The following is a 27,313-nucleotide window of genomic DNA, read 5'->3' as shown; positions in this document are numbered from 1 at the left end:
CTAATAATAATTACTTCTTAAGTTAATAAATATTACGTGCTAGATGCTATATTTGACTCTGGAGATAGAGAATTGAAGAGGAAAGATGGTCCCAGGCCTCACAGAACCTGCATGGTACATTCATACAAATGTTAGAAATGATAAATTCTATCTCTGTTTATATAGAGATCTAACTTTTATTTCAGCCTTGCCTTTTCTAGTATATTTTTCATACTATAATCAGAGTGATCCTTCCAAGACACCATTATCACTTACTTGTTTAAACTTTTCAGTGACAACCCCACTTGCCCGTAGAATACAATCTAGATTCTTTATTGCCTGCTTTTTCAGCATTATCTCTGATGATTTGCCGCCATTTCTCCATACTCCCTCAACTTCAGTTTCTTCAGATGTGCACTGCCTGGAACTCTGCTTTGTTTCACTTCACTTGTATGTGTGCTACCCATCCTTCCCCTTCAGTTTAAATGGCACTTCTTCTAGGACATTCTCCTTTTTCCTACCTCCCTAGAACTGATAAAGTGCTCTCAGGTACTCTCTATTTCTGTTCTCATAGAATTTAGCCCACTTTATTGTAGGTTTAATTGTCTGTCTTCCTTTTTAAAATCCTTAAGCTGGGGGCACCTGGGTGGCTCAGTTGGTTAAGCGTCCGACTCTTTTTTTTTTTTTTTTAAAGATTTTATTTATTTATTTGACAGAGAGATCACAAGTAGGCAGAGAGGCAGGCAGAGAGAGAGAGAGAGAGAGAGGAGGAAGCAGGCTCCCCGCTGAGCAGAGAGCCCGATGCGGGACCTGATCCCCAGGACCCTGAGATCATGACCCGAGCCGAAGGCAGCGGCTCAACCCACTGAGCCACCCAGGCGCCCAAGCGTCCGACTCTTGATCTCAGCTCACGTCTTGATCTTGGTGTGAGTTCAAGCCCCACGTTGAACTCCACACTGGGCGTGGAGCCTACTTTTAAAAAAATCCTTTAAGCTGAACTATATTGCCATTGCTCACCATTGTACCCCAAACAACTAGCATAGTAAGTGTTTAAATGCTTGCTGAATATTAATAAATGCTATTGACTTAGAAAAATAATCATAACTTTTTTTTTCTTTAAAAAAGCAAATATTCTTAAAAAAAGGCAAATATTCTTTCTTATTACACATATGTGTACATGCATAGAGAAATGTCTGGAGAATGTTGTTCAGAATGTTACCAATGATACCTCCAAATTTGAGGATTTATGTTGTTTTACTTTCATATTTACATTTTTATGTATTGTTTGAATTTTTTTAATGAGTGTGAGATCTTTGAAAAATAGTGAATAGAGGCAAATATTCATTCATTCTGCAAATGGTCAGTTTGGTAGTTCTGTAGATTCAGTGGTAAATATGACACACACATTCGTTTGGCAATATTAGCAATACACCTTTGCCACCAAATCGGTATTTGTATGGCATTAGTACTACTAATGCCGTTTGTTTGGTTACTTTTAGTCACTGTTTAAAACAGTACTATAGCTGCTCCAAATTCTGATGTAGCCAAGTGATATATACCTGTGGGACTGTGATTCAATTAGCGAAGATTCCTTTAAACTATCTTAATAGGCTCTATACACATGATAACCTCTTTGGATTTGTTCATTTGTTTTATTATATTATTTGCTCCAGAAATAAAAGCGATTGACAATAACTGAAAATGAAAATCAGTCTCTGACTTTCTTAGGATCTAAGTAACATGATCTGGCAAATCTCCTATCCTGGTGCATTTGCCATTACCACTGCATGCAAATTCATTGTAAATCCTTTCTCACCTGGTTTTCTCCCCCCACCCACTCTGCCGGAATGTTCTTTGCAAAGAGTAAGTCACCCTCTTTAAAACCCTTTATTGGCTTCCCTTGGCTCTTAGAATAAGATAACCCTGTATTATGACCTATATGACCTAGCTCCTGCCTAACTCCTCAGCTTTACGTCATGCTTTGCGCTCACTGCTATAGCCACCTGGCCTTTCATTTCCTCATATTTATTGGGTCTCCTTTTTCCACAGCCTGTACATAACCTCTACCCTTCTTCTTTTTTTTTTTTTTTTTTTTTTAAGATTTTGTTTGTTTATTTGACAGAGACCACAAGTAGGCAGAGAGGCAGGCAGGGGGAGGGTGGAGCAGGCTCCCTGCTGAGCAGAGAGCCCGATGTGGGGCTCCATCCCAGGACCCTGGGATCATGACCTGAGCTGAACGCAGAGGCTTTAACCCACTGAGCCACCCAGGTGCCCCTCTATACCCCTTCTTTTCAGTGCTCTTCTCATCCCATTTCACTCCATTAACATCAGTTCATAGGTCTTTGCACTAAGCATGACTTTCTCAAGGGGCTTGAACAGTTCATATCCCATTGTTATAGGCTGTCCTAGAACATTCCTCTCTTTTGAAGACTATCAAATTTTCAGTTTTACATTGATTTGTGTGATTATTTGATTAATACTGATTTCCCCCACTAGACTCTAAGCTCCAGAAGGGCAGAGATTTTATCTAGTTTTGTCCATTTTTATATTCTCACAGTCCTGGTAAATAGTGGATAATAGTAAATATATATTGGTGGGAGGGAAGCTCTGGCATCCCTTCTAGAAATAATGTTTTTCTTGATCTGTGATTAATCTCCCCTTGAAGTTAAATGGAAAGAGAAAGCCTGAAGTAAATTATACAGGTCAGATCCCTGCTTGCTTAGTATATAACTGTATTTCATTTATTAATTGTGTAATTCATTTATTAATTGGTTCTCAGCTTTTCTATTTAAAGTTTAGAACCAGATCTCTAGTGATAGCCAGTAGTAGTGATGAAATTCAGCCAAGAGTGGGAAAGAAATGAAATGATGAGAGAATGCTTTGCTGCTAATAAGCATTTTAAGACTTTCTACTATGAAATGTACGTATGTATGCAAATACATACAAAGGCAAATAAAACAATATAGTAATCCACATGTACCCTATTCCACTTTGCCCTCCCATTTTATTTTTGAAGAAGATCCGACATCATTTCTTCCATAAATATTTCACTAACTATTTGGTGGGGTGGATGTGGGGGTGCCTGGCTGGCTCAGCTGGCAGAACATCTAACTCTTGATCTCAGGATTGTAAGTTCAAGCCCCACATTGGGTTTAGTGCTCACTTTTATAAAAAGGACCAAATGTATAACTACACTGTCATTATTACACTCCCAAAGGAATAAACAGTAACAGCATTGATATCTAGTCAGTATTCAGATCTGCAGTTGTTTCATAAATGTCATAATTTTTCATAGTTTATTTGACTCTTTCTAGGTAAAGTTCATGCTTTGGGATTAGTTAATAAGTCTCCAGAATTTTTTTGTTTTGTTTTTTTAAAGATTTCACCTATTTATTTGACACAAACACACATAGAGAGAAAGCAGGGAATCACAAGCAAGGGGAGGGAGAGGAAGAATCAGGCTCCCCGCCGAGGAGGGAGCCTGATGTGGGAATTGATCCCACGACCCTGGGATCATGACCTGAGCTAAGGGCAGACTCTGAACCGACTGAGCCACCCAGGCACTCCTCCAAAATTTCATTTTATCTTTTAATAAGTTTCTGTTTTGTCTCTTGTTTTTCTGAATGTTTTTGTTGAAGAACCAAAGTTATTTGTTTTATACAGTTTTGCATAGTCTGGATTTTGCTAATAACATCTCCGTGGTATGTAGTTTGACCTTCTTCTCTGTCCCCTATATTTCCTGTAACTTGGTATTTGGATCTAGAGATGTGATCAGCTTTGGATTTTCATTTCTTGTTTTTTTGTTTTATTGTTTTTGCAAGTCTTTTGAGAGTAGCATTGTGTTCTTCTGGTCTTCAGTCAGGAAGTACATAATGTTTGGTTGTCTTTTTGTGATATTAACAGTAACTGATACCTTATGCCCAGCTTCCTTAATTCATTAGGGGATACGAAATTAGCTGGGAAGCTTCTATAAGGAGCTTGTGTACTATTTGTGTACTATTTGATTATATTTCCACGTACAATTTATATAGGAGGAAAAGGGGGTAAATGCTTGCTTCTTCCTCCCCTCAGGCCAGGTTTCACAGTGACTTAGAGACTCTTGCTAGTTGTGAAATAGAAACCCTGGAGTCACTTTCTAAAGTGAGTAAGATAGAAGAGAGAAGAGGGGTTCCAACCCAGGAGGAAACTGACTGTATCCCAGTTCTGCTAAGTGCAGCCATCAGGCATATACCTTCTAGTGAACTTTTGAGTGCCTGACTCTATTGGGAGTGGCTATTTAAGGATGAATAAAGGAAAAGCAGAAAATAAAGAGATGCTTGATTCTAAGACATAGTGATTAAAAGAAATTATAGTTACTTGGAAGGGTTCCCTCCAGCCATTCATCTTATCTCCACCTCTGTGTTCCCCATCCCATTTTTCACTTTACCGTTCACCTTTTCCCCTACTCCTTTCCTCTGAAAGATAATATAAAATGCATTCATCAGTGTTCAGCATCTGTTTACTAAGCATCTGCATTATGCCAAGACTGTTCTCAACCCCAGGATATGGGATTGAGCTGGTACATGATACCTTTTCCTTAAGAAACTTAAAATCTAGAAGTAAGACAGATGAGCAGTTTCCACTAAGTGTGTAAGTATTATGAGAGTATTATGAGAGGGCAAGTACATAGTGTTACAGGAACACATATTTAAAGCACTTAACTCGTGTTAGGATGATGTTGGTCCTAGAGAAGGTATAAATTAATTTATTTGACACCTCACAAATGATTTGGTAAATGAGGTACCATATCTAGATGAAAGATGATGATAGCCTTAGGATTAGGGAACAATTGATAGATTTGAGAGAGTCAGTTAGTCAGTAAATATCTCAGTATCTGAGAATATTTAGGAAATAGAAACCTTAGACATAAGGTTTGGTGTTGGATATGACAGATAAGGGGAAAGAAGTCAAGAATGACTTCCAGTTTTTTGTCATAGGCAGCTAGGAGGATGGTGATACAATTCAGTGTTAACTCTAAGGGAGGAGGCTTGTGGAGGAAAATAATCTAGTTTCAAAAATGTTAAAATTAAGGTTAACTTTGAAGGTGTTAAATATGAGACATTGAAATAGAAATGTCAGGTAGGCTGTTAGATATTTGAGTTTGGAATTGAAGGAAAGGGAGATGAATGTGATAACTCAAGGTATGGAAGATTTTTATATCCCCCATGATTATAAGAGTGAGAAGATGCAGACCTGGGCTAACATCCTAAAGCAAGGGAATCACATTGTTCCAAAAAAGAGGAAACAGTTAACATTATTCACCGTTGACCATAAGAACTAAAAAATCTGCATTGGGCTCCTCTCTCTCTGCCTGCCTCTCTGCCTACTTGTGATCTCTGTCAGTCAAATTAAAAAAAAAAAAAATCTGCATTGGGTTTTACCAAAAAAAATTCAGTGTTGATTTTAGCAAGAGCAATTTCATTGGCTTTCTTCCCTGCTGTATTATATTGAAGTGAGTTGAGGCTTAAATGCAAGGTTAAAAAGCAGAAAAGATCAGGGTGCCTGGTGGACTTAGTAGAGTGTGCGACTCTTGGTCTCAGGGTTGTGAGTTTGAGCCCCACACAGGATGTAGAGAGGACTTAAAAAATAAAGTAGAAGAAAGTTCGATCCGTAGCGGGAGCGGAGAGCGGACCCCAGAGAGCCCTGAGCAGCCCCACCGCCGCCGCCGGCCTAGTTACCATCACACCCCGGGAGGAGCCATAGCTGCCGCAGCTGGCCGCAGTCACCATCACCGCAACCATGAGCAGCGAGGCCGAGACCCAGCAGCCGCCCACGGCCCCCCCCCCCCCAGTCAGCGCTGCAGACACCAAGCCCGGCACTACGGGCAGCGGCGCAGGGAGCGGCGGCCCAGGCTGCCTCTCCTCGGCGGCGCCTGCGGGCGGGGACAAGAAGGTCATCGCAATGAAGGTTTTGGGAACAGTAAAATGGTTCAGTGTAAGAAACGGATATGGTTTGATCAACAGGAATGACACCAAGGAAGATGTATTTGTACACCAGACTGCCATAAAGAAGAATAACCCCAGGAAGTGCCTTCGCAGTGTAGGAGATGGAGAGACTGTGGAGTTTGATGTTGTTGAAGGAGAAAAGGGTGCGGAGGCAGCAAATGTGACAGGCCCTGGTGGAGTTCCAGTGCAAGGCAGTAAATATGCAGCAGACCGTAACCATTATAGACGCTATCCACGTCGCAGGGGTCCTCCACGCAATTACCAGCAAAATTACCAGAATAGTGAGAGTGGCGAAAAGAATGAGGGATCGGAAAGTGCTCCCGAAGGCCAGGCCCAACAGCGCTGGCCCTACCGCAGGCGACGGTTCCCACCTTACTACATGAGGAGACCCTATGGGCGGCGACCACAGTATTCCAACCTTCCTGTGCACGGAGAAGTGATGGAAGGTGCTGACAACCAGAGTGCAGGAGAACAAGGTAGACCAGTGAGACAGAATATGTATCGGGGTTATAGACCACGATTCCGCAGGGGTCCTCCTCGCCAAAGACAACCTAGAGAGGATGGCAACGAGGAAGATAGGAAAATCAAGGAGATGAGACCCAGGGTCAGCAGCCACCTCAACGTCGGTACCGCCGCAACTTCAATTACCGACGCAGACGCCCAGAAAACCCTAAACCACAAGATGGCAAAGAGACAAAAGCAGCCGATCCACCAGCTGAGAATTCGTCCGCTCCTGAGACTGAGCAGGGCAGGGCTGAGTAAATGCCGGCTTACCATCTCTACCATCATCCGGTTTAGTCATCCAACATGAAGAAATGAAGATGAAATTCCAGCAATAAGAAATGAACAAAAGATTGGAGCTGAAGACCTTAAGTGCTTGCTTTTTGCCCATTGACCAGATAAATAGAACTATCTGCATTATCTATGCAGCATGGGGTTTTTATTATTTTTACCTAGAGACGTCTCTTTTTGGTAATGACAAACGTGTTTTTTAAGAAAAAAAAAAAAGCCTGGTTTTTCTCAATACACCTTTAAAGGTTTTTAAATTGTTTCATATATGGTCAAGTTGAGATTTTTAAGAACCTCATTTTTAATTTGTAATAAAAGTTTACAACTTGATTTTTTCAAAAAAGTCAACAAACGGCAAGCACCCATTAATAAAGGTCTTAAATAATTAAAAAATAAATAAATAAAGTAGAAGAGAGTAATTCTAGCTAACTCAAAAGCCATTAACCAATGCAGGATACAGATTCAAGAGAAAATTTGCAGATTGTTTTAATTTTTTAAGATAGAAGAAATGAGTATGCTTGAACAGCAATGGGAAGGAATGAGTAGAGGGAAAGGATCCAGAGCACACATAAAGGGATAGGCCATGGATAGAAGAGGGGTCTCTGATTCAGCAGCAAAAGGTGGAGAATGGGTATGGTGACAGGTTATTTTGTTGGTTTGGTAGCAAACCATGGAATAACCGTGAAGTAAAGTTGTTGAAAACTAGCAAGAGAATCAATGGAAGTGATATACTGCAAGAAATTCAAGCTGGAATATGTAGAGAGATCCACACACTTGCTATTCCAGTCATTTTGAAGCAGCTTTCTTGGGGAGGGTTAAAGTAGGTTGCTGGAAGACTAGACTATCAGGATAACTAAATGTGTTATCAAGAGATGGTGCATTTTGGGGTAATGAAATAGTCCAGGAGAGAATCATTGATGTCAGTGGCTAAAATGGAGTAGAGGAGAAAAATACCATTGAAGATGATATCAGAGAACTGAGGGGCCAAGGTTTTGAATGGGGTATGTGCATGGATGTTGAGTTACCGAGAATGGCGCAGTAGTTAAAGTGGAAGGAAGTCAGTGACTCTTGTACCAGAGTAACAATTGGGTACGGTGATTGGGAGGTCGGGTATTATGACAGCACTGGGAAGGGGGAAAAGGTGATTATAACACAGAGATTTGGATATTACAGGGTTTCAAAATGATTTAAAGAGTGAGGAAAACACAGACATACGCTGCCTCCTGACTCTGCGAAGTACATGGCTCATAGGAGACAAGGCAGCAGGGAGAAGGGTTTTCCCGTGAGAGCCAGGTTTCGGGTAAGGCCACAGGAGTAACATGAGCAGTAAGTGAAAAGTTGATAATTCATGCAGCATGGAATCCGAATTCCCCAAGGAAGGGTGGATAGGAAGGAAAATGAGCTCACACACTTTAGGACTGAGAGTTAAGAACATCCCCCACCCCACCAACGTGTTTTCTTTCCTATCCACCCTTCCTTGGGAAATCCACATTCTGTGCTCTTGTATCTTTGGAAAGTGAACAAGGCCAATTTCAGAGATATACAGATGACTGCTTTAACAGGTCTTGAGTTTGTGAGTGAGTTAATCACACTCAGTGTCTTCAGAATTTGCTCACGAGTTAGGTAGAAAACACTTCTTAGGAAGTTACTATTTCTTTTGAGTTATCATTTCTCTAAGTCCCTCTAAAGGATGTTGCCACAGGTCTAGTCATAACAAAAGGGCCCAGGAAAGATTCTCAAGGCACAAGTGCTATATATAGGTCGTGTGAGTACGGGAGTGTTTTCTTGGTATCTCCTTAAAATAAATGCATCTGAGTTTCTAGCTAGATAGATGGGGGAGAAGTGTTCCAAAATCAAGGAGCTGATTTCTTTCAGTACAGGAAAATAATAAGATTGGAGCTTAAAGATAATTTAATGTCTACACTGAAATAAATGTCAGGAACACATTTTATTGTAGGAAATAGGTTTTCCTCTTGTTTCCTAATTTAGCCCCTGTTTCTCTTTTGTTAGAGTGTGTTAGTTATCTGTTGCTACTTAACAAGTGTAGCAGCTTAAAACACCAAACATTTATTATTGTTTCTGTAGGTCAGGAATCTTGCTGCAGCCTAGTTGAGTGCCTCTGATTCAAGGTCTCTCATAAGGCTATAGTCATAGTGTTGGCTGGGACCACAGTCATTTTAAGGCTTGACTAGGAGAAGGTATGCTTCTGAGCTCATCCACATGGCTATTGGCAGACCTCATGTCGTCACTGACTATTGGCCGGAGAAATCAGTTCCTTGCCGACTGGGCCAGGCTATAGAGCAGTTCACAACATAGCAGCTGGCTTCTCTCAGAGAAAACAAGAGAGGGTACCCATGGTGGAAGCCACGGTCTTTGTAACCTTATCTTGGAGGTGACTTAATCACCTCTGCAGCATTCTTTTCATTGGAATCCAGTCCCTAAATCTAGCCCATACTCAATATGAGGGGATTACATTACATAAGGGCATGACAGCTAGGATCACCGGGGTTGCCTTACAGCCTACGAACGTAGGCTCAAGGAATCCTCAAGGAAAGAATGTTTGCTTCACCTCCCGTAGACCAAGAAAGGCCCCTTACCTGAGTTTACTTAAAAAGAAAACCTTGACTATCTTGTACCCTGAATCTTGGTTCCTCAAACCCATCCTCCTTATTACAACCAGAATAAGCTCTTTATGTCTAAATTTATTTGCGGTTTTGTCCCCCCTTATACCCCCACCACCACACACCATATTCTTTCTTACCTTTGCTTAATGCTTCTGCCTCATTGGGTTGCCCTGTGGCTAATGCACAAAGGAAGTTACAAGGTGTGCTGGTTCCACAATTTAGGGATATGGGGTACATTCAGAGATTGTGATTTATGCCAACTCATTGTACCCTCTGGAGTGGAGGTGAACAATTCACAATCCTCAAACTTGTTTTTCCCATCGTGGGAAAAGCGCCCCTTTGCCACACCCCCTTCTCCAATTAGTGAGATCATCTATATGTGAAAGAACCAGTAAAGGTGTCCTCTGCCCAGATATTCTTTCAGATTTTACTACTAGCTCCTCTTTCATTCATAACAAATATTTTGTGGATGCCTGCTACACTTGGTACTGAGAATACAACAATGAGCAGAATAAAGTTTCTGCCCTCAAAGAGTTTATATTCTAGCTTTTCCTTTTGAAAGATTAAGAGCTGTAACAGGATACCTGCCAATATTGCTTTCTAATTAGATACTATTCTTAAAATCATTATTCTTAACCCTTAATGAATGGGCTTTAGCTGTAGCCAATATTTTGATAGGTCCCACATATTTATTTGTAGCCTCTACTCCTGTTCAGAGTTGGATTGTGTGTTTTCAGATGTCCACTGAGCATTTTTACTCCATGTTTAATATATATATATAGAATGGTGATATCAGGTCCCACACTGAAACCCATTATCTCTTCCTGGGTTTCATGTATTAACACTGCCTGCACTATCTGCCTATTTATCCAAGCTCAGCACCTCCAAGTTGTCCTTGGTTCCCAGCATCTCCTTATTCACATCTAGTCAGTTAGCAAACCAATTGATGTCCTCTAAATACAGGGTATCCTCAACTCCTTACACTCACTTCCTTACTTTGTGCCCTCATGACCACTCAACTATTGAAAGTACTCTTTTCCTGATTTCCCACCGTGATCTCTCTATCCTTTTATACTCTTTAAAAGATGTAATTCTGGGGGTGCCTTCTGGCTCAGTCAGAAGAGCATGCAGCTCTTGATCTCAGTCAGGGTCTTGAGTTCAAGCCCCATGTTGGGTATAGAGATCACAAAATAAAACTTAAAAAATAAGGATATAATTCTCGTTGTGCTGACCTCTTGCCGAAAGTCTAGTGGCTCTATAACATCCACAGCTTGACTCATGACTCCTGAGACACTTAATAACTTAGCCCAACCTTTATCTCACACCATACACCTTGTGTTCTGTCCACATTAAACAAATACTCCATATTTATACCTTTATACAGACTTGGATTTGTCTTCTACCCCAGAATTCAAGGCCTACCTTTAATGTTACTTATTTTATGCAGCCTTTAATAGTTCCTTATAGCAAGTAGTTGTTTTTCTTCCTGTTTTCCTTCAGTATCTTATTATTTTTCCCCTTGGTATTTTATACATTTTTCTACTATGGTCCTTACCACAGTGCAACTGTTTATTTTTTCATGGCTTTTTCTAATTAAGTTTTAAGCAGTCCTCTCTGTGCTGTGAGTTCCTGGAGAACATGGACTGTAACAAATTCTAAGTTAGTTTTGTGGGAATGTAGAGCATTTCATCAATTAATAAGGCTTTTTATCAATAAATTTATCTTTAACTGAATGTGGTTTCATGTCTTTTGATCTGTGAAAATATACCACTCTTAGAATTTCTTCAGTGTTTAGTTATTTCCACACTGTATTTAACAGTCTTTTGCAACAAATCTTTTCTTCAATTTTTCTCTAAAATCTAAAATCATCTTGAGCCATTAAAATGTCTGCACTTTTCATGCTGTATTTAGCTATTTACCCTAAAGACAGTTCATTTGGTATCTATAATCTAAATTATACTATCCATAATTTGCTTAATTTCTAGGGTTCAACTACACGAATGGATCATGAAACAGCCAGTGTTTTGAGTTCTAGTAGCACACACTCTGCTCCTCGAAGGTTGACAAGTCACCTGGGAACGAAGGTAACAGAAGATTGTAAACTCTGGCCACTAATACTGAGAGTGCTTTGCTAAAACATTCTTCATTCATCTTTTAAATTCAACTAGAGAATTCTGGTTCCATCACTACAGTCTCTTAAAGAAAAATCTTTATACAAAAGAGCCCAAAGGAAAAATGAGGATTATAAAAACTGCCAATTTAGCTAATTTCTTATTCTTTCTTAGCCTTATCATCCACTTCTCTACAAGTATCCTAAGCTCCAGCCACTCTGGCTTACTTACTTGCTGCTTCCCAAGCACTCCCTCGGATTTTCTGCCTCCCAGCCTTGCCTGCGGTGGCACCACCTCCCCTTTCTACCTCACCACAAAATGGCTGTCAGAATCCGAATCAGCCCTTGGCACTCTGCTTGGGCTTTACTTCTTTACAAAACATTTTCTGATTCCCGGTGTCCTCTCATCTCTCCCATGAGGTCTGCCTGCCCCCTTTGAGTCACTGCAGTTTGCATGAAATTCTCTTTGGGAATAGGGACTTTTTTTTTTAAATCTTTTGCAGCATCTAGCACAAGAGCCTGCACATAATGAGTGTTTAATAAATTTATTTAGATGGATGGAAAAGTTACTGAAATGGAATGTTACCTAGTGCTGATAAGTGAGTTTTCTTAGTCTTTCAGATATTAGCAAATATTTTAGGACTTGAGAAAGGTGTGTTTAAAAAGAAAATAATTATTTTATTATTGTTTTAAAGCCAGAGTCTTTAATACTATATTGACAAAGAAGACATTCTAATATTACTAAATAGTATATTTTTAGTTAAATCTTAAATAATTCCATTAACTATTTTCACAGCATACTCTACCTGTTCTTTCTTTACTTTAACAGTACAATGGATCTTATGAAAAGCATTACTGAAATAACTAATGTGATTTAAGAAATGAATTTAGAATAATCAACGATATTGTTAATATGAGACTTAATCCTTTTAGTAACTCACAATAGCTGCTAATTAGGACCTCTGATGTGCCAATAACTGTGCTAGAAGTTGTGTGTACATTTTCTCTGATCATCTCAAAAACACTGTATTCTTGTCCCTCTTTTTTAAAAGAGAAAACTGAAGCAAAAAAAGTTTCAGGCAGCTGTTGCATATTTAAATTGGACTTCAACCAATGTCTGTCCAACATCAACGTGTAGTTCTTAACTATAAAGAAAATCTTATATTCTCCAGTACTGTTGCATGAAAACTGCCATCTAGAATTCATTACCTTTTGAAGTGACTTATGAATGATAACATTAAGACCTTACTATATTTTTGAATGCCAGCTACTATCCTATACATGTATTATTTCATTTAATCTTCACAGAGCAAACCTTGTTAAGTAAATTTCTCCATTTTGCAACTGAGAAAACTGGGGCTTAGAGAAATCAGATAACGTGGTGGTGTCACACAGTTCATTCATAAGTGGTGGAGCCAGAATTTGAAAGCCCAGTTTACCCACAGTTCTATACTACCTTCCCAAAACATTAATGTCTAGGAGAAGTGTGTATTTTTTAGAGTTTCTCAGACTCAACATTGTTGACTGGATAATTCTTTATTGTATGGTGTTTAGCAGTATCCCTGGTCTTTACCTAGTAGATGCCCATAGCACTTCCTCTCACAGTTGTGGCCACCAGAAGTGTCCTGGTAGGGCCAAAATCACCACTGACTAAGAACCGCTGATTTATAGAGATAATACATTCTTTATATAATAGCTTCCACTTTTATGTAATCGCTCTGGCTTTGAAATGAGGCTAATTACAGTCCAGGATAACTGGGTACTGTTTCCAGTTTCTAATCTGCTTCTGAGTAAATAAACTTTTAGAACTTTTGTCAGAGAGTAACTGATGCTTACTGAATGCTTTAGAAAAAGGAAATTGATTAAGAGTCCTTGAACTCCCTGTGTGATCATGGCATTCTTTTTATGACATTCTTCTTTTTATATGTTTAAGGGAGAAATCATGCACTTTTAACAATATTATAATCTGGTAAGGGTTAGTGATTGTCAAGAACTGGTACTCAGTACATAATAATTGTTGAAAAGTATTTTCTATTTATTGACTATAGTTATAAATTAAAAGAAGTAAAATTTTTAAATTGTGTAAAATATTTACTACATACATCACATTCCTCATTGTGTGTGTGTGTGTGTGTGTGTGAAATCAATTGCCATTCACTATAATCAGCTGATCCAGACAAACAGCAATTTAAGTGCATGAGAACCTACCTTTCTTTCAACACTGTATGTCACCACTACTTCTATTTAGTCATATAAACAAATTGATGGTGATTATACGGATTTTGAAATAATGCTCATTACTTCATCCTAGAAAGGGGTTTTGAGTTTTGTTTTTCTTTTTAATGACTTACAATAAGTATCCCATTCATCACATCATTGGTGTTAGCATTTGGATATTAAAGTCATAATTTTGTTTCTAAACTCATTTGGCCCACAGGTGGAAATGGTGTATTCATTGTTGTCAATGCTTGGTACTCATGATAAGGATGATATGTCGCGAACTTTGCTAGCTATGTCTAGCTCCCAAGACAGCTGTATATCCATGCGACAGTCTGGATGTCTTCCTCTCCTCATCCAGCTTTTACATGGCAATGACAAAGACTCTGTGTTGTTGGGAAATTCCCGGGGCAGTAAAGAGGCTCGGGCCAGGGCCAGTGCAGCACTTCACAACATCATTCACTCACAGCCTGATGACAAGAGAGGCAGGCGTGAAATTCGAGTCCTTCATCTTTTGGAACAGATACGAGCTTACTGTGAAACCTGTTGGGAGTGGCAGGAAGCCCATGAACAAGGCATGGACCAGGACAAAAATCCAAGTATGTTCCCTATAGTGCATGTTACCAAAGCAAATGTAAACCTTTTTTAAATGAAAACTTTTTTAGTTAGTATGTTGCCTTTATGAGTAGGAATGGGAAATTTATAGTAGCCATCTACACCGCTAACATAGTTTAAAACTTAAGTCTGTATTTTTCTAGAAAAAAAAAAAATAGCAAAGGAAAACACTACATGCAGTACTATGCAACCAAAAAAGAATGAGGTCAAGAGAGATTTATAGTCATGGTATAGTAGATTTAGAAAGAACTTGAGCAATTATGTTTCCATCTCTTCCATTTTATAGATGAAGCTCAAGAAAGTGTTCAACTGTTAGTGACCAGGCTATTATCTTAACATTTGCACAACACTCTAGTCAGTGAATACAGAGCTGTGTCACATCTGCTATGTTATTTGAGCCTCACAACAAACTCCTAAAGTAGGAAGGGAAGGTATTATCATCTCCATTTTACAGATGAAGAAACTGAGGCTCAGAGATGCTAAGAGACTTGCCTGTTAGACTCTTAGCTAGTAAGTGGTAGAGCCAGGAACAGAGGCCAGATCTTCTGACTGTCAACCCAGTCCTCTTCCCATGCACCTTCCTGCTTCTGGCAATGGGTCCCAGTTGCTGGGGGTGATCAGCCATCCAGCTCTTTGCTGAGGGAGAAACCCTGGGCTACCAACCCCTCTCCATCAGGAGCAGGGAAGTTAAGAATTGGGACCCTTGGGGACATAACTTACTTCATTCCCATAGCAAGAACCAAAAGCAGTAAGTATACAAGGTAAGACCTTCCTTTTACCTGATAAGAAAACACACACACACACAGAGGAGAGGGGAGAGTTGTATCAACCTGTTGATTTAAGGGGCAATTGAAGGGCTGATGGTGACAACACCTTCTATGAAGCTCTAGCAGATTTTTTTTGTTTTTTAAGATTTTATTTAATTATTTATTTATTTGACACAGAGAGAGAGAGATCAAAATAGGCAGAGAGGCAGGCAAAGGGAGAAGCAGGCTCCCCACTGAGCAGAGAGCCCGATGTGGTACTCTATCCTAAGACCCTGAGATCATGACCTGAGCTGAAGGCAGGGCCTTAACCCATTGATCCACCCAGGTGCCCCTCTAGCTTAGATATAAAGGTGAATTTATTTAAAATTTTCAAATTCTCAAGAATAAGAAAATAGCAGAAATTGTCCTTTATATCTTTTTGTCCTAAGGGTGAAGAAAACTACTAAGATACTTTACTGAGAGAACAATGTCTTTCTGGATTTTTTTCCTGTGGTATCCACAATTACATAATAACTGGTATTTTTTGATCTTAATAACAGTTCTCAAAATGCTTAAATAAAATAAATGAATATTACTTCTAAAAAATAGACTTTTTAAATTTTTACTTCAAATAATGAGCTTTGAAACTGTACACGGTATTAAATGTGAAGGTACATTTCCTTGGATACCTCTTCTTTAGATTCTTGTTTACTGTCTGTTTCTATGATAAGCTTTCTCCACAGATTTGTGCTAGATTTCTTTACTATATTTGTACACAAATAAGTGCTTTTAACCCACACTCGTGACAATAGTTTAAATAGAAATCATAACAAAATGGTTTTATACCAAAGTGTTTTTATTCTTTTACATAGTCATTATAATTTTAAATTATTATTTGAGTTATAGTATAAACCTGCAAGGAATTGATTCTGACAGAGTTAGTTAAAAGCATATAAGTAGTAAACATTTTTCTGGAACCAAGAGAAGCCCTTTTCTCATATTTTCTTTTCCATGTTGGTAGTATTTATTTGTTGATCTACTAAACTGCTAAGCATTAGGGAAATATTAATGACCCTGCTTTTTTTTTTAAGTATAATAAACATTGTTGCTTCTGAAAAAACAAAGCATTATGGTTTATCTCAATTTTATTTTCCAGTGCCAGCTCCTGTTGAACATCAGATCTGTCCTGCTGTGTGTGTTTTAATGAAACTTTCATTTGATGAAGAACATAGACATGCGATGAATGAACTTGGTAAGACAAAAATGTTTCTTAATGCCATAGAAGAGTACTGAAGATTTTTCGTCATCGTTGAATTGGGCATAAGGCCACTAATTTTTGTTACCACCTGTTTCTCCTTGTAGCAAATCATTATGCTCTGGTTTCCAGAGAAGAAAAGGTTCTTAATGATAAAACTGCTACCTTGTATAAAGTAACTTGGCTTTTCAAACTCTTAGCCAGCAATTAGAAAAATTACTAAGTGGGCCACTCCTTGCCCCTGTTTCCACAGTAGACTCTATGTGATGGTTGATGGGAGGGTAATTTAAATTATTTTGAAATGTGGAGCTTTGTGATTATTCTTGAACTCAGTCACTTCTGATGGACACCAGAAGGAATTATTATTAAGATTCTCGTTTCTCTTCATGGTTATCAGTACTTACTGGATTTTCATGATAAGCGGCATGGTATCTTTGAAACTAGTTAATGAAGAAAAGAATTTGCTGTAACTTAAGTTAGAAATATTCCACTAATTTTTGGAAGTATTACTCTTTTATGTATGTGTTTTCACACACTCTAAGCCTTTTATGACCTGCATTTTTGTGCACCCCCTTTGTCATGTAACGGTTTTTCTTTGATTTCTAGGTTCATTTTGCGTATGTGGTATTTATAATTGCATCATGCTGAGCCATCTCATGTGAACTGGATCTGTTTAGTTGTACCACAAGCAAGAACCATATACTGAGTTCCCATCTTAGTGTGGCTGTACCCTTGCTTTTTGTGCTGTTTATTTTACATTACATCCCAGCCCCCACTTTATATTCCTACCACCCTCATCATTGTCATTCATCATTTATCTGAAAAGTCACAAAATCATGAGACTCTTAAACACAGAGAACCTGCACGGCCAACAATGAGTGTTGACTCCTTCAGAGTCATCGCTTTGGGGGGCTATGTACTTTGTGATCTCAGGCCTGACCTCCAGCCATGCTTTTCTTCCCATAGGCCCTTGCAGTTGGCCCATCTGATTCTCTTTTCTTCCCCTACCTCCCAGCCTCCAGTGGAACTGAGTGTGAGCTTATGAGTTATCCCCTCCTCAGTAGACCTAGCATTTGTGAAAATTTTTTGTTTGGTTGTTTTTTAATGCTAGTAATAATGGGAAGCAGATAAAAATCTTGAATAAACAAGAAAACTAATCCAATTTTAAACTACTGCAAAGGTTTTTCTGTAAATATCCCTGTGTTCCAATGAACTGTAGACTAGGACTGACACATTAATCATCTGAATTTCAAAGTGAAACCTAGACTCAGTATTTGTTCCTCTTCCTTCTTCAGGTAGGAAGGCTACCCGGGGCATTTCATCACAGGAGCTAGGGCAGGGGCTTTCAGGTGAGGAGCAGGATGGGGCCTCTGGGGGTGTGACTGTTGGGAACAGAGCTACAGGGGATTCCTTTCTTCTCATTCCTAGCCTCTAAATTTGCACAAAGCAAAAGAAAAATCAAGGTTTGTGGATTATGGGGAGATGGAGTAAGGAAGCACAAAGTATCTGAGAGTGAGGGATAAGGAGGAATAAAGTCCCAAACGGATGAAGGGAAATTCCTAAACCTAGTCAGCTGGGACTGTCATTTGTACATACAAGAGGATTCTACAACTTTTCAAGGTCATTTAGGTGTACCTGTTAGAACTACAGGTTGTAGGCTATGCTCTCAGGGGTGTATACATTGATTAAGTCCCAGCTCTGTCCCAGAAACTGTACCTTGAAAAATGGTAAAGATATGGTTCTGACTTTCAAGGAACTCATGATTTATTTGTATTAGTATTTCCAAACTAGATCATAATAATCACAGAGATACTTGTCAAACCATATAGATTGTCTGGCCTTGTAGCACACAGGTTTAGTATAGCAGAATCTCCAGAGGGGTACCTAGGAATCATTTAATTAGTGGCCCAGGTGGTTCTTATGATCAGTAAATTTTGTGAAACAACAATATATAGAATATTTACATTGGACCCCTAATGTTTATTTTAGAATGATAATGGTGACTATCTAACCCAAGTAAAAGTAAAATAATAATACTCTTTAAAAAAACTAAGTGTCATCTTTCTATTATCTTTTTTATATACATAAGTTTAAATTAAGGGTTCTGTTGAAACCATTGGTCCTCTACTAGATTTAAGGTTATGAGATCACACATTGGATAATATCTGGTCCATGTGGACCACTTTTTTTAAACATAGACACTGAGCAAAATGTGAAAGAATATGCTTATCATCTTTGCATTACTTTGAGACAACTTAACTTTTCTAAGGGCAACCTATTTTTTTTATTCTATCAGTCATGAATTCACATCATATTTTTGTGAATCCATTTGTAGTTTTGACACAGATTTTATTTGTTGCCTTAAAATTTACAGAAAGTCTTCTTTATTTGTCTAAAGTCATTAAAAGCTCTCTTTTATCTGAATCCTAAATTTTATCGAATGTTCTTTTTTCTTCATGCTTTTGTTGATATAGACCATATCCTTCTTTAATCTTTGTTTTCAGAATCAAGTCCTGAGTGTTTTAGTTTTTCTGTTGGAAAAAAGGTCTTTCTTCTTTTAGTGCTTTCTTGAGACCTTCTTTATTAAATCATTAAATCTTTCTTGAGACCTTCTTTATTAAATCATTAAATCTTAAGAAAGTATCACAGAGGGACGCCTGGGTGGCTCAGTTGGTTAAGCAGCTGCCTTCGGCTCAGGTCATGATCCCAGCATCCTGGGATCGAGTCCCACATCGGGCTCCTTGCTCGGCAGGGAGCCTGCTTCTCCCTCTGCCTCTGCCTGCCTCTCTGTCTGCCTGTGCTCGCTCTCTCTCCCTCTCTCTCTGACAAATAAATAAAATCTTTAAAAAAAAAAAAAAAGAAAGAAAGTATCACAGATATTGCCATGCCACTCAGGAACAAAGCGTAGGATGTTTGTTTTGGCATCAATAGCCTGCTTTGTAATGCTCAACATCTTGGTTATCTTACCAGTATACAGGGCCATGGTCTTTAGGTCATTGGTCATTCCCAAGTCAGTTTCCTGAGTCAGAACCTCAGTTCTTTTACTGGCTGCTTCTCTTCTACTCAAGTATTAAACAGTGGGAATTCCTCGAAGCTCTGTCCTAGGTTTTCTTCATTTCTCTCTACACAATATCCTCCAATCTGTGCTTCCATTACAATGTTTTGCCGATTTACATCTTTTTTTTTTTTTTAAAGATTTTATTTATTTATTTGACAGAGAGAGATTACAAGTAGGCAGAGAGGCAGGTAGAGAGAGAAGGAGGAGGAAGCAGGCTCCCTGCTGAGCAGAGAGCCCGACGCGGGACTCGATCCCAGGACCCTGAGATCATGACCCGAGCCGAAGGCAGCAGCTTAACCCACTGAGCCACCCAGGCGCCCCGCCGATTTACATCTTAATCAACTTTGCCACTCCTGAGTTTTAGACACATTATCAAGCTCCTCATCTGACATCTTCACTTAGATGGTTTTTCAGACATTTTTAACTCAACTGCCCCAACTGAACTGGTTATCTCCTTCAGCCCCACATCCCTTTCTCTTCCAGGGTTCTTTTTCTCAGAAAATGGCATGACAGTCAGCCCAGTTCCTCAGGCCAGAATCTCGGAAGACATCCCATAACCCTACCCTAATTAAAGCCCCATATACTTTAATTCTGCTTCTTAAATTTATCTCTAATCACTGCTCTCCTTTCCATCCCCAATTTGGGCCACTAATCATCTCTCCCTGCAGGAAGTACAGTACTTACTTGGCTCCCCACTTCCAGTTATCCATTCTGCATCCTACAGATCACAGGAATCTATTTAGAATGTACATTAAATTATTCCTTGCCCTGTTGGAAAGCCTGAGTGTGACATATAAAGTCTTGCATGATATGGCCTCTACCCATTTCATAGCCTCATCTTGAGACCTTCCCCTTATTGCTGTGTATTTCAGGCTCAGGGGCTCTTGCACATACTGTTTCATCTGCCTAAAATGTTTTTCTATTATTCTTGCCCCACCCGTTTTAGATACTCATCCTTTAAGTCTTTCTTAACCTAAACATTATTTCCTCAGCCTTTTTCTTGATACTCTCAATCTAGGTGAAGTCACCTGTTACCTCTCCTTGTGCTTCTACACTGTCTGTTATGCCTAAATTAGTTGTTTAGGGTCTGCTTTTGCTCTAATGTATAAGCTCCTTAAAGATAGTCACTGTATTGTGTTCAGTGGCTATGTATTTTTCCATTATCCTGGGTAGATGGAAAAAAATACTCCTAAGTATGGTTTGGGTTTTCCTTAACCAAATTAATTTTCATTTATCTACATTCAAACTCATCTCATTGCTGCTAGTCATAAAGATTTGCACCAGTCTTTGTACAGTTAATTCTCCTGGCTTGGAATTCTTGAGCCAAGTTAAAATTTTGTTTTACGTATTTGCAGTCTCCTCTAAATACTGACCCTTCTAGATGATTTACAAAAATACCAAACATACAGGTCCTCTTCTAAATTAATAACCTGACTGTTTAGACTAAGAATTTCCAAAAATCACCTGTTTATGTTCATCTTCCTTTTTTCCGTCTAAGCCACTTCTCTGTGACAAAACAATATCCCCAGTCCCATGATGATTAATATTAATGATGAATATTTTGAACAGCATCCATATGCATTTTTATTTTTATTCACTTGCTCACCATTTTGCTTTACTTGTTTTTGTTTTTGTTTTTGGATTTTTTGTTCTGTTTTGTTACTACCCTTTCCTTTCTGTCTTTCCCTTTCCTTTTCCTTCATTTTTCTCCTTGCCTTCTCAGTGTTGACCACTGTGGGCATTGTCAGGCATACCCAGTGGTGAGAATCAAGGGGAAGGAAAATACTAAATCCTAGCATAGTTGGTATTTGACATTTGTGAGTACCAAAGAAAAGTAAGAAATTTTTAAAAATATATACATAATAAGTGGTTTTAGAGAACTTAGTAATAAATTGAACAGATAATTCTTTTTTATAAGAAAATAATCTTTGCTTCATGCACAGTTTCATTTAAAAGTCTCAGGATTCCTAAGGCTAATTATTTGGCAAATAAAAAAATTTAATTAGGCCACAGTGTATAACATTGAAGAATGTTTGTAAAGTTGTAATAATAAAAATAAGTTACCTTTTTCTGCCTTCATGAAGGAAGACCTAGTGTTAGAACATAGCCTTCTTCATCAATGACAAGATATAGTATACATGCGGTAAATAAGACTATAAGGCCCACTTCACTCAGTAAGGCAAGGTCTGGAGGGTGGAGAAAACTGGCAGAAAATGAGTCATTATCAGTTGTACTTTGAATATTACATAGAAGTTCTTTGTAACAATTTTTGTAGCTTGTGATCTAGAGGTGTATTCAAACTATATATTCTCCTTCTTTGAGATGTTTTCCTAATAAGTAATTTTTAAACTTGGTGCCACTTGTTTTATTTTAGATTATTGTCTTTTTCCTCTTGCCCTTTTTAAATTAGGGGGACTACAGGCCATTGCAGAATTATTGCAAGTGGACTGTGAAATGTATGGGCTAACTAATGACCACTACAGTATTACATTAAGACGGTATGCTGGAATGGCTTTGACAAACTTGACTTTTGGAGATGTGGCCAACAAGGTATGTTTTATAAAAAGATCCACTTCTTAAGATATCACTGGTATGAGTTAGTTTCATACAAACTACTTTTCACTGATTTCCTTTTTTCACTCTCCTCATTAAACACTGATTTAAAAAAAAAAAAAAAAACTGAACTTGACACACCAGTGCATAGTTTTACTCGTTAGGTTGTCTTATGCCTAAACAAAGGCAAAAGATAGAACACAGTAGTGGGTTTATGTAATTGCATTTAAAATACTATTCCCAGGAATAAGAGTAAAGGTCTAAAAATTCTGATGACAGATGTGAGTGTTATACATATATCGCTTCTGGGCAAGGAAGAGACTTTACTTTAAAACCCTTTGCTTGGGGACCTGGGTGGCTCAGTGGGTTAATAAGCCTCTGCCTTCAGCTCAGGTCATGATCTCCGGGGTCCTGGGAACGAGCCCCGAGTCTGGCTCTCTACTCAGCGGGGAGCCTGCTTCCTCCTCTCTCTCTCTCTGCCTGCCTCTCTACGTACTTGTGATCTCTGTCTGTCAAATAAATAAATAAAATCTTTTTTAAATAAATAAATAAATAAAACCCAATGTTTATCTTTTTTTTTTTTAAGATTTTATTTATTTATTTGAGAGGGGAGAAGGTCAGAGGGAGAAGCAGACTCCCCATGGAGCTGGGAACCTGATATGGGACTTGATCCCGGGACCCCAAGATCATGACCTGAGCCTAAGACAATCGCCCAACCAACTGAGCCACCGAGGCACCCCTGCTTATCATTTCTTATCACTTACTCTTTTTATTTTTCCAGTTTACTAGGAGAGGAACAGATCACAAAAAACTTCCTTTCTATAATCTGGCTCTGGGGCTTCTATGGGTAAAATATTAGGATGATTAAAATGAGACAGCTAGGGACGCCTGGGTGGCTCAGTTGGTTAAGCAGCTGCCTTCGGCTCAGGTCATGATCCCAGCGTCCTGGGATCGAGTCCCACATCGGGCTCCTTGCTCGTCAGGGAGCCTGCTTCTCCCTCTGCCTCTGCCTGCCTCTCTGTCTGCCTGTGCTCTCTCTCTTTCCCTCTCTCTCTGAAAAATAAATAAATAAAATCTTAAAAAAAAAAAAATGAGACAGCTAAAACTGGATTTGAAATTTATTAGTCCAAAATAAAGCACAGCTTCAGGTTGCCTTGTTATTGACCCTCTGTTCTGTTTCTAATTTTACAGGCTACACTCTGCTCTATGAAAGGCTGCATGAGAGCGCTTGTGGCCCAACTAAAATCTGAAAGTGAGGACTTACAGCAGGTACTAGTTAGAATTTCAAGAGTTTTTCTTGGATATTAGTGGGTTAATATCGTGATTTGGATTAATTTAAACTGTGGTTCAGTATTTAGTGTCTCATGTTTCAATAGTGGTTACATTAAAACCAGAATAAAGGAAAATAATTATATTGTAGGAATCCTTTTGGCACTGTATTAGCATTAAGGAGGAATTTCTTTACTAGTAGGTTTCTACTCTTAACCGCTAGCATTAAAAACAAAATAACTAAATAACTAAATTATTTTATATTCAAGTTATTCTAAAATTAAATTCATTTGCAGGTTATTGCAAGTGTTTTGAGGAATTTGTCTTGGCGAGCAGATGTAAATAGTAAAAAGACATTGCGTGAAGTTGGAAGTGTGAAAGCATTGATGGAATGTGCTCTAGAAGTTAAAAAGGTACCTTTGAAAACATTTAATATTCTAATTTGGATTTCGTTTTTGGTTACTTTTTTGCTACCTTTTCCCACCCTTGAGATTCCCTATTTTTTTTTTTTTAAAGCAGCATGCTTAATTTTGTATTTTTTTGGACGGATTTCACCATTTGAGATATAAAGCTAGCATAGGACTAAAAATGTAGAACAGCAAAAGGGGAGAGAAGCCACCCAAATTTGGGTCAGCTAGAAAGGCACATCTTTGGAATTGAGGGAAAAAATTGTTCAGAGCTGAAGGTCGGTCCTGGGTTTTAACAAAAATCTCCTAAAAACTAATGCCAGAATCAGTTTATGGAAAAACTCCAAAATTGCACATGACGCAGGAGAAATGGGCAGGACAGAAGGACATGGGCTGTGGGGAACAGCTGGCTGGGCTGGAGGCCACAGCTCAGGCCCCGGATCTGGAAGTAGGAGGCTAGAGGAAGTGTAGAAGTCAAGTTGAGTGCATTCACCCAAAGCCTTGCTTCTAGTCGGTCCCGAGGATGTAGCTTCTTTCCTCAGACAAAGGATTTTACTTAATTTCTGACCTGCTTATCTCACCAGTCTTAGTCTTAGACTACTCCAAAGTCGGAAAGTATTAAGACGGAAAAAATTGTACAAAGCGGGTTAGGTTAAGTCGGGTTTTTTCAGATTTGACACTATTGGCATCTTGGACCAGATAATTGTTTCAAGGGACTGATCTGTGCTTTGTAGGATGTTTAGCAGCATTTTTTGGCCTTTGCCCACTAGATACCAATATACTTACCCTCCATCATGACCATCAAAAATGTCTCCAGTATTACTAGAGGTGCCCCAAAGGGGCGAAGGGAGAAAATCACCCCCAGTGGAGAATCACTGTGTATATGGGGTCATTGTTACCTCTGTGCCCTTCAGAGTCCTCAATGTTGATAGTCACTGTATCAAGAGGTGATCAGATCCAAGGGTAAGGAATGCCTCAAATCATAATTTTTTTACAAAAGGAAATAGCACCAGGTGGCATACCTACTTCAGAAACTAAGCTAATTTTAAAAGAAAAACATTAAGCTTGAAATTTGGGAGGGACTAAGCAGGTCTTCTTAGCCATTCTGGGCTTCCTTTCACCCAGCAAGTACCACTAAACCTATAGCCTACATTTTTTCCTTCAAAATTTCCTTTTTAGAGAAGGCAAAGAATTTTTGGTTTTTATTTGTTTATGTATTTTTGTGAAATTATTTTATACCTGGAAACCCCAAGAAAATCCACTAAAAAATAATGAGAAACAAGAAAAGTATTCAACTAAAAAAATGGTTGGGGTGCCTGGGTGGCTCAGTGGGTTAGCCGCTGCCTTTGGCTCAGGTCATGGTCTCAGGGTCCTGGGATTGAGCCCCGCATCGGGCTCTCTGCTCAGCAGGGAGCCTACTTCCCCCCTCTTTCTCTGCCTGCCTCTCTGCCTACTTGTGATCTCTGTCTGTCAAATAAATAAATATTTTTTTAAAAAATGGTTATAATTATAATATCCAATTATACTTAGGATCTGCACAAAATACCTTCAAAACATTCATGAATCAGCAGAACACTTGTATTTCTTGCAGGTAAGAAGATAGATTAAAGGCTCATAAGCACTTGAAAAGATACTCAACATCATTAGTCATGAGGGAAATACAAATTAAAACTACAGTGAGATACCATTTCATATATTGGTTAAAATGTAAAAAGATTAACCAAGTATTGTCAAGGATGTTAAGCAACTGGAATTCTCAGGCACTGCTGGTGGAAATGTAAGATGGTATATCACCTTGAAGAACATTTGGCAGTGTTTTAAAGTTAAATATATACCAACCACACAATCCAGCCATTCTAGTCCTCAGTATTTACCTAAGAGAAAAATTCTTGTTTGCGCAAAGTCTTAAACACAGATGTTCACAGCAGTACTGTTTGATAGCCAAAAGCTAGAAGTCATTCTAATGCCCATCGACAGGTGATGGGTAAACAAATTATGGGATGTCCACAGCAGTACTATTTGGGTATTTGAAAAATGAACTGTTGGTACAAACAATAGTCTATAATGACAGAAAACATGAGAGTGGATTATAAGAGGGTACTAGAAAACTTGGGGATGATGATATAAATGTTTGGTTTTTTTTAATGTAGTGATGGTTTCATGGATATGCTCATACATGGAAAGTGATCATATTGTACATTTGAAAGATGTGCAGTTTATTGTTCTTCAACTATACCGCAATAAAATTATACCAAAAAATTAGTGTCCACACTTTAAGACTCCTCATCAAGTGTGTATATTTTCAAAAAGATTTAATGTGTTTGTATGTGTTATTATGGGAACTTGTATTGTTGCTAAGAGTTCATATAACTTTCTTTCAAGGACCGCAAAAATCTTTATACAAATAGTTGCTCCAAACTGAGAAAGCTAAATTAAAAGACTCCTCCTACTGAGAAATGCAAAAGAAGACCATAATAAATGGAAAGGCATACCCTGTTCTTATAAAGGAAGAGTAATATTTTATAGATCATCATCCATAAATTCACCTGTAAATTTTTTTTTCCTCTATAAATTTTTAATGTAAGCCCAGTCTTGGAAAAACTGGCTCAGCAGAAATTTATAGTGTCCAGTTCTGGTTTGGGTCTACTTCTGGCTAACAGTGTTAGAATTTACTTTTTTCCTCTTTTTCTACATTCAGTGCAGTAGTCATTCTGAACATTCTTTTATAACTCATCATCTCTTCCTTTTCAGCTTTACTGCTAATGACCAGGAGAGTCAGAACTACCTTCCATATTCCCATGCATTGCCTCATTTTACCTTCATTGAGCAGGCCCCTACTTTTCTACACAGAACCTTTCCATCCTCCCACTCTGTGCCCCAAGCATTGGTGTTTACTCCAAGTTGTTAGTCCCTGGGTTCCTTGGTGGCTCTGTTGGTTAAGTATCTGCTTTGGGTCAGGTCATGATCCTAGGGTTCTGGGATGGAGTCCCACATCAGGGGCTCTCTGCTTAACAGGGAGTCTGCTTGTCTCTCAACCTCCCCCCACTATTTGTGATCTCTCTCTCTCTCATTCTCTCGCTCTCAAATACAGAAAATCTTAAGGGGAAAAATAAAAGCTATCAGTTCATTACTCCTATCTTCTGTATCTTCTCTACTGAGTGTAGAGATGGCTTTTTTGTTTCAGCTATCTCTAAGAAGCCCAATGTTTTGAAAATTAAGAAAACAAGCAAAAAACTCTTTTCTTTTGCTTCTTATAACTCCTGCAGTGTTGCTCTTTTTCCTCTAGCAACCAAAACACTGAACAAATCACTGGCTCCATTTCTTCACTGGCCATAACTTCTTCCGTTCCTTTTAATTTTGCTTCTAACAAAATCTAGGTTTATAGTTTAACTGGGGTTTCTTTCTACCTGCACCGTGTTTAATACTTTTGGATCACACACCTTTTTGAAATTCCTTTGTTTTTACCGTCTACAGCTTTTAATCATTTCTCCTCTGAATCTAACTATAAAACTTTTTTGAAACAAAACCCTTTCCTCTACATGTAATCTCGTAGAGAACAACTTCTGTTTTCCTATCTTTACCTCTCACCTCTGACCTCTGGGCCATCTGTAGTTGAACTCACTTATACATGTAAACTGTTGCTGTTTTCTCTGTTCCTGGGATACTTTGAATATCCCACCTTTACCTCAGTCACAGTGTAATTAAAA

At 38.7% G+C, this 27,313-nt stretch overlaps 2 protein-coding genes across 10 annotated transcripts in view; both read left to right on the top strand.

Annotated features, from left to right (window-relative positions):
• Nucleotides 1-27,313, top strand: part of APC (APC regulator of WNT signaling pathway) — a 143,908-nt gene that overhangs the window by 105,222 nt on the left and 11,373 nt on the right. For 4 of the 9 annotated variants that reach the window (XM_044264166.1, XM_044264173.1, XM_044264188.1 and 1 more), the window contains 7 exons: nucleotides 11,362-11,460; nucleotides 13,924-14,302; nucleotides 16,221-16,316; nucleotides 17,615-17,668; nucleotides 21,788-21,927; nucleotides 23,122-23,199; nucleotides 23,496-23,612. In XM_044264166.1, coding sequence (XP_044120101.1) covers nucleotides 11,362-11,460; nucleotides 13,924-14,302; nucleotides 16,221-16,316; nucleotides 17,615-17,668; nucleotides 21,788-21,927; nucleotides 23,122-23,199; nucleotides 23,496-23,612 — 963 coding nt within the window. The remainder of the gene's footprint in view (nucleotides 1-11,361; nucleotides 11,461-13,923; nucleotides 14,303-16,220; nucleotides 16,317-17,614; nucleotides 17,669-21,787; nucleotides 21,928-23,121; nucleotides 23,200-23,495; nucleotides 23,613-27,313) is intronic. The other 5 variants (XM_044264205.1, XM_044264212.1, XM_044264176.1 and 2 more) reach the window with 3 other exon arrangements.
• LOC122916831 (Y-box-binding protein 1-like) lies at nucleotides 5,743-6,977 on the top strand. Its single transcript, XM_044264223.1, is given in 2 exon segments — nucleotides 5,743-6,538; nucleotides 6,541-6,977. Coding segments are annotated over 2 exon segments (966 nt in total). The 5' UTR covers nucleotides 5,743-5,757; the 3' UTR covers nucleotides 6,726-6,977.

Source organism: Neovison vison, chromosome 1, assembly GCF_020171115.1.
Source record: "Neovison vison isolate M4711 chromosome 1, ASM_NN_V1, whole genome shotgun sequence".
Taxonomy (NCBI): domain Eukaryota; kingdom Metazoa; phylum Chordata; class Mammalia; order Carnivora; family Mustelidae; genus Neogale; species Neogale vison.
The sequence above is the reverse complement of the archived record's forward strand: the minus strand, read 5'-3'. Positions and strand labels throughout refer to the sequence as shown.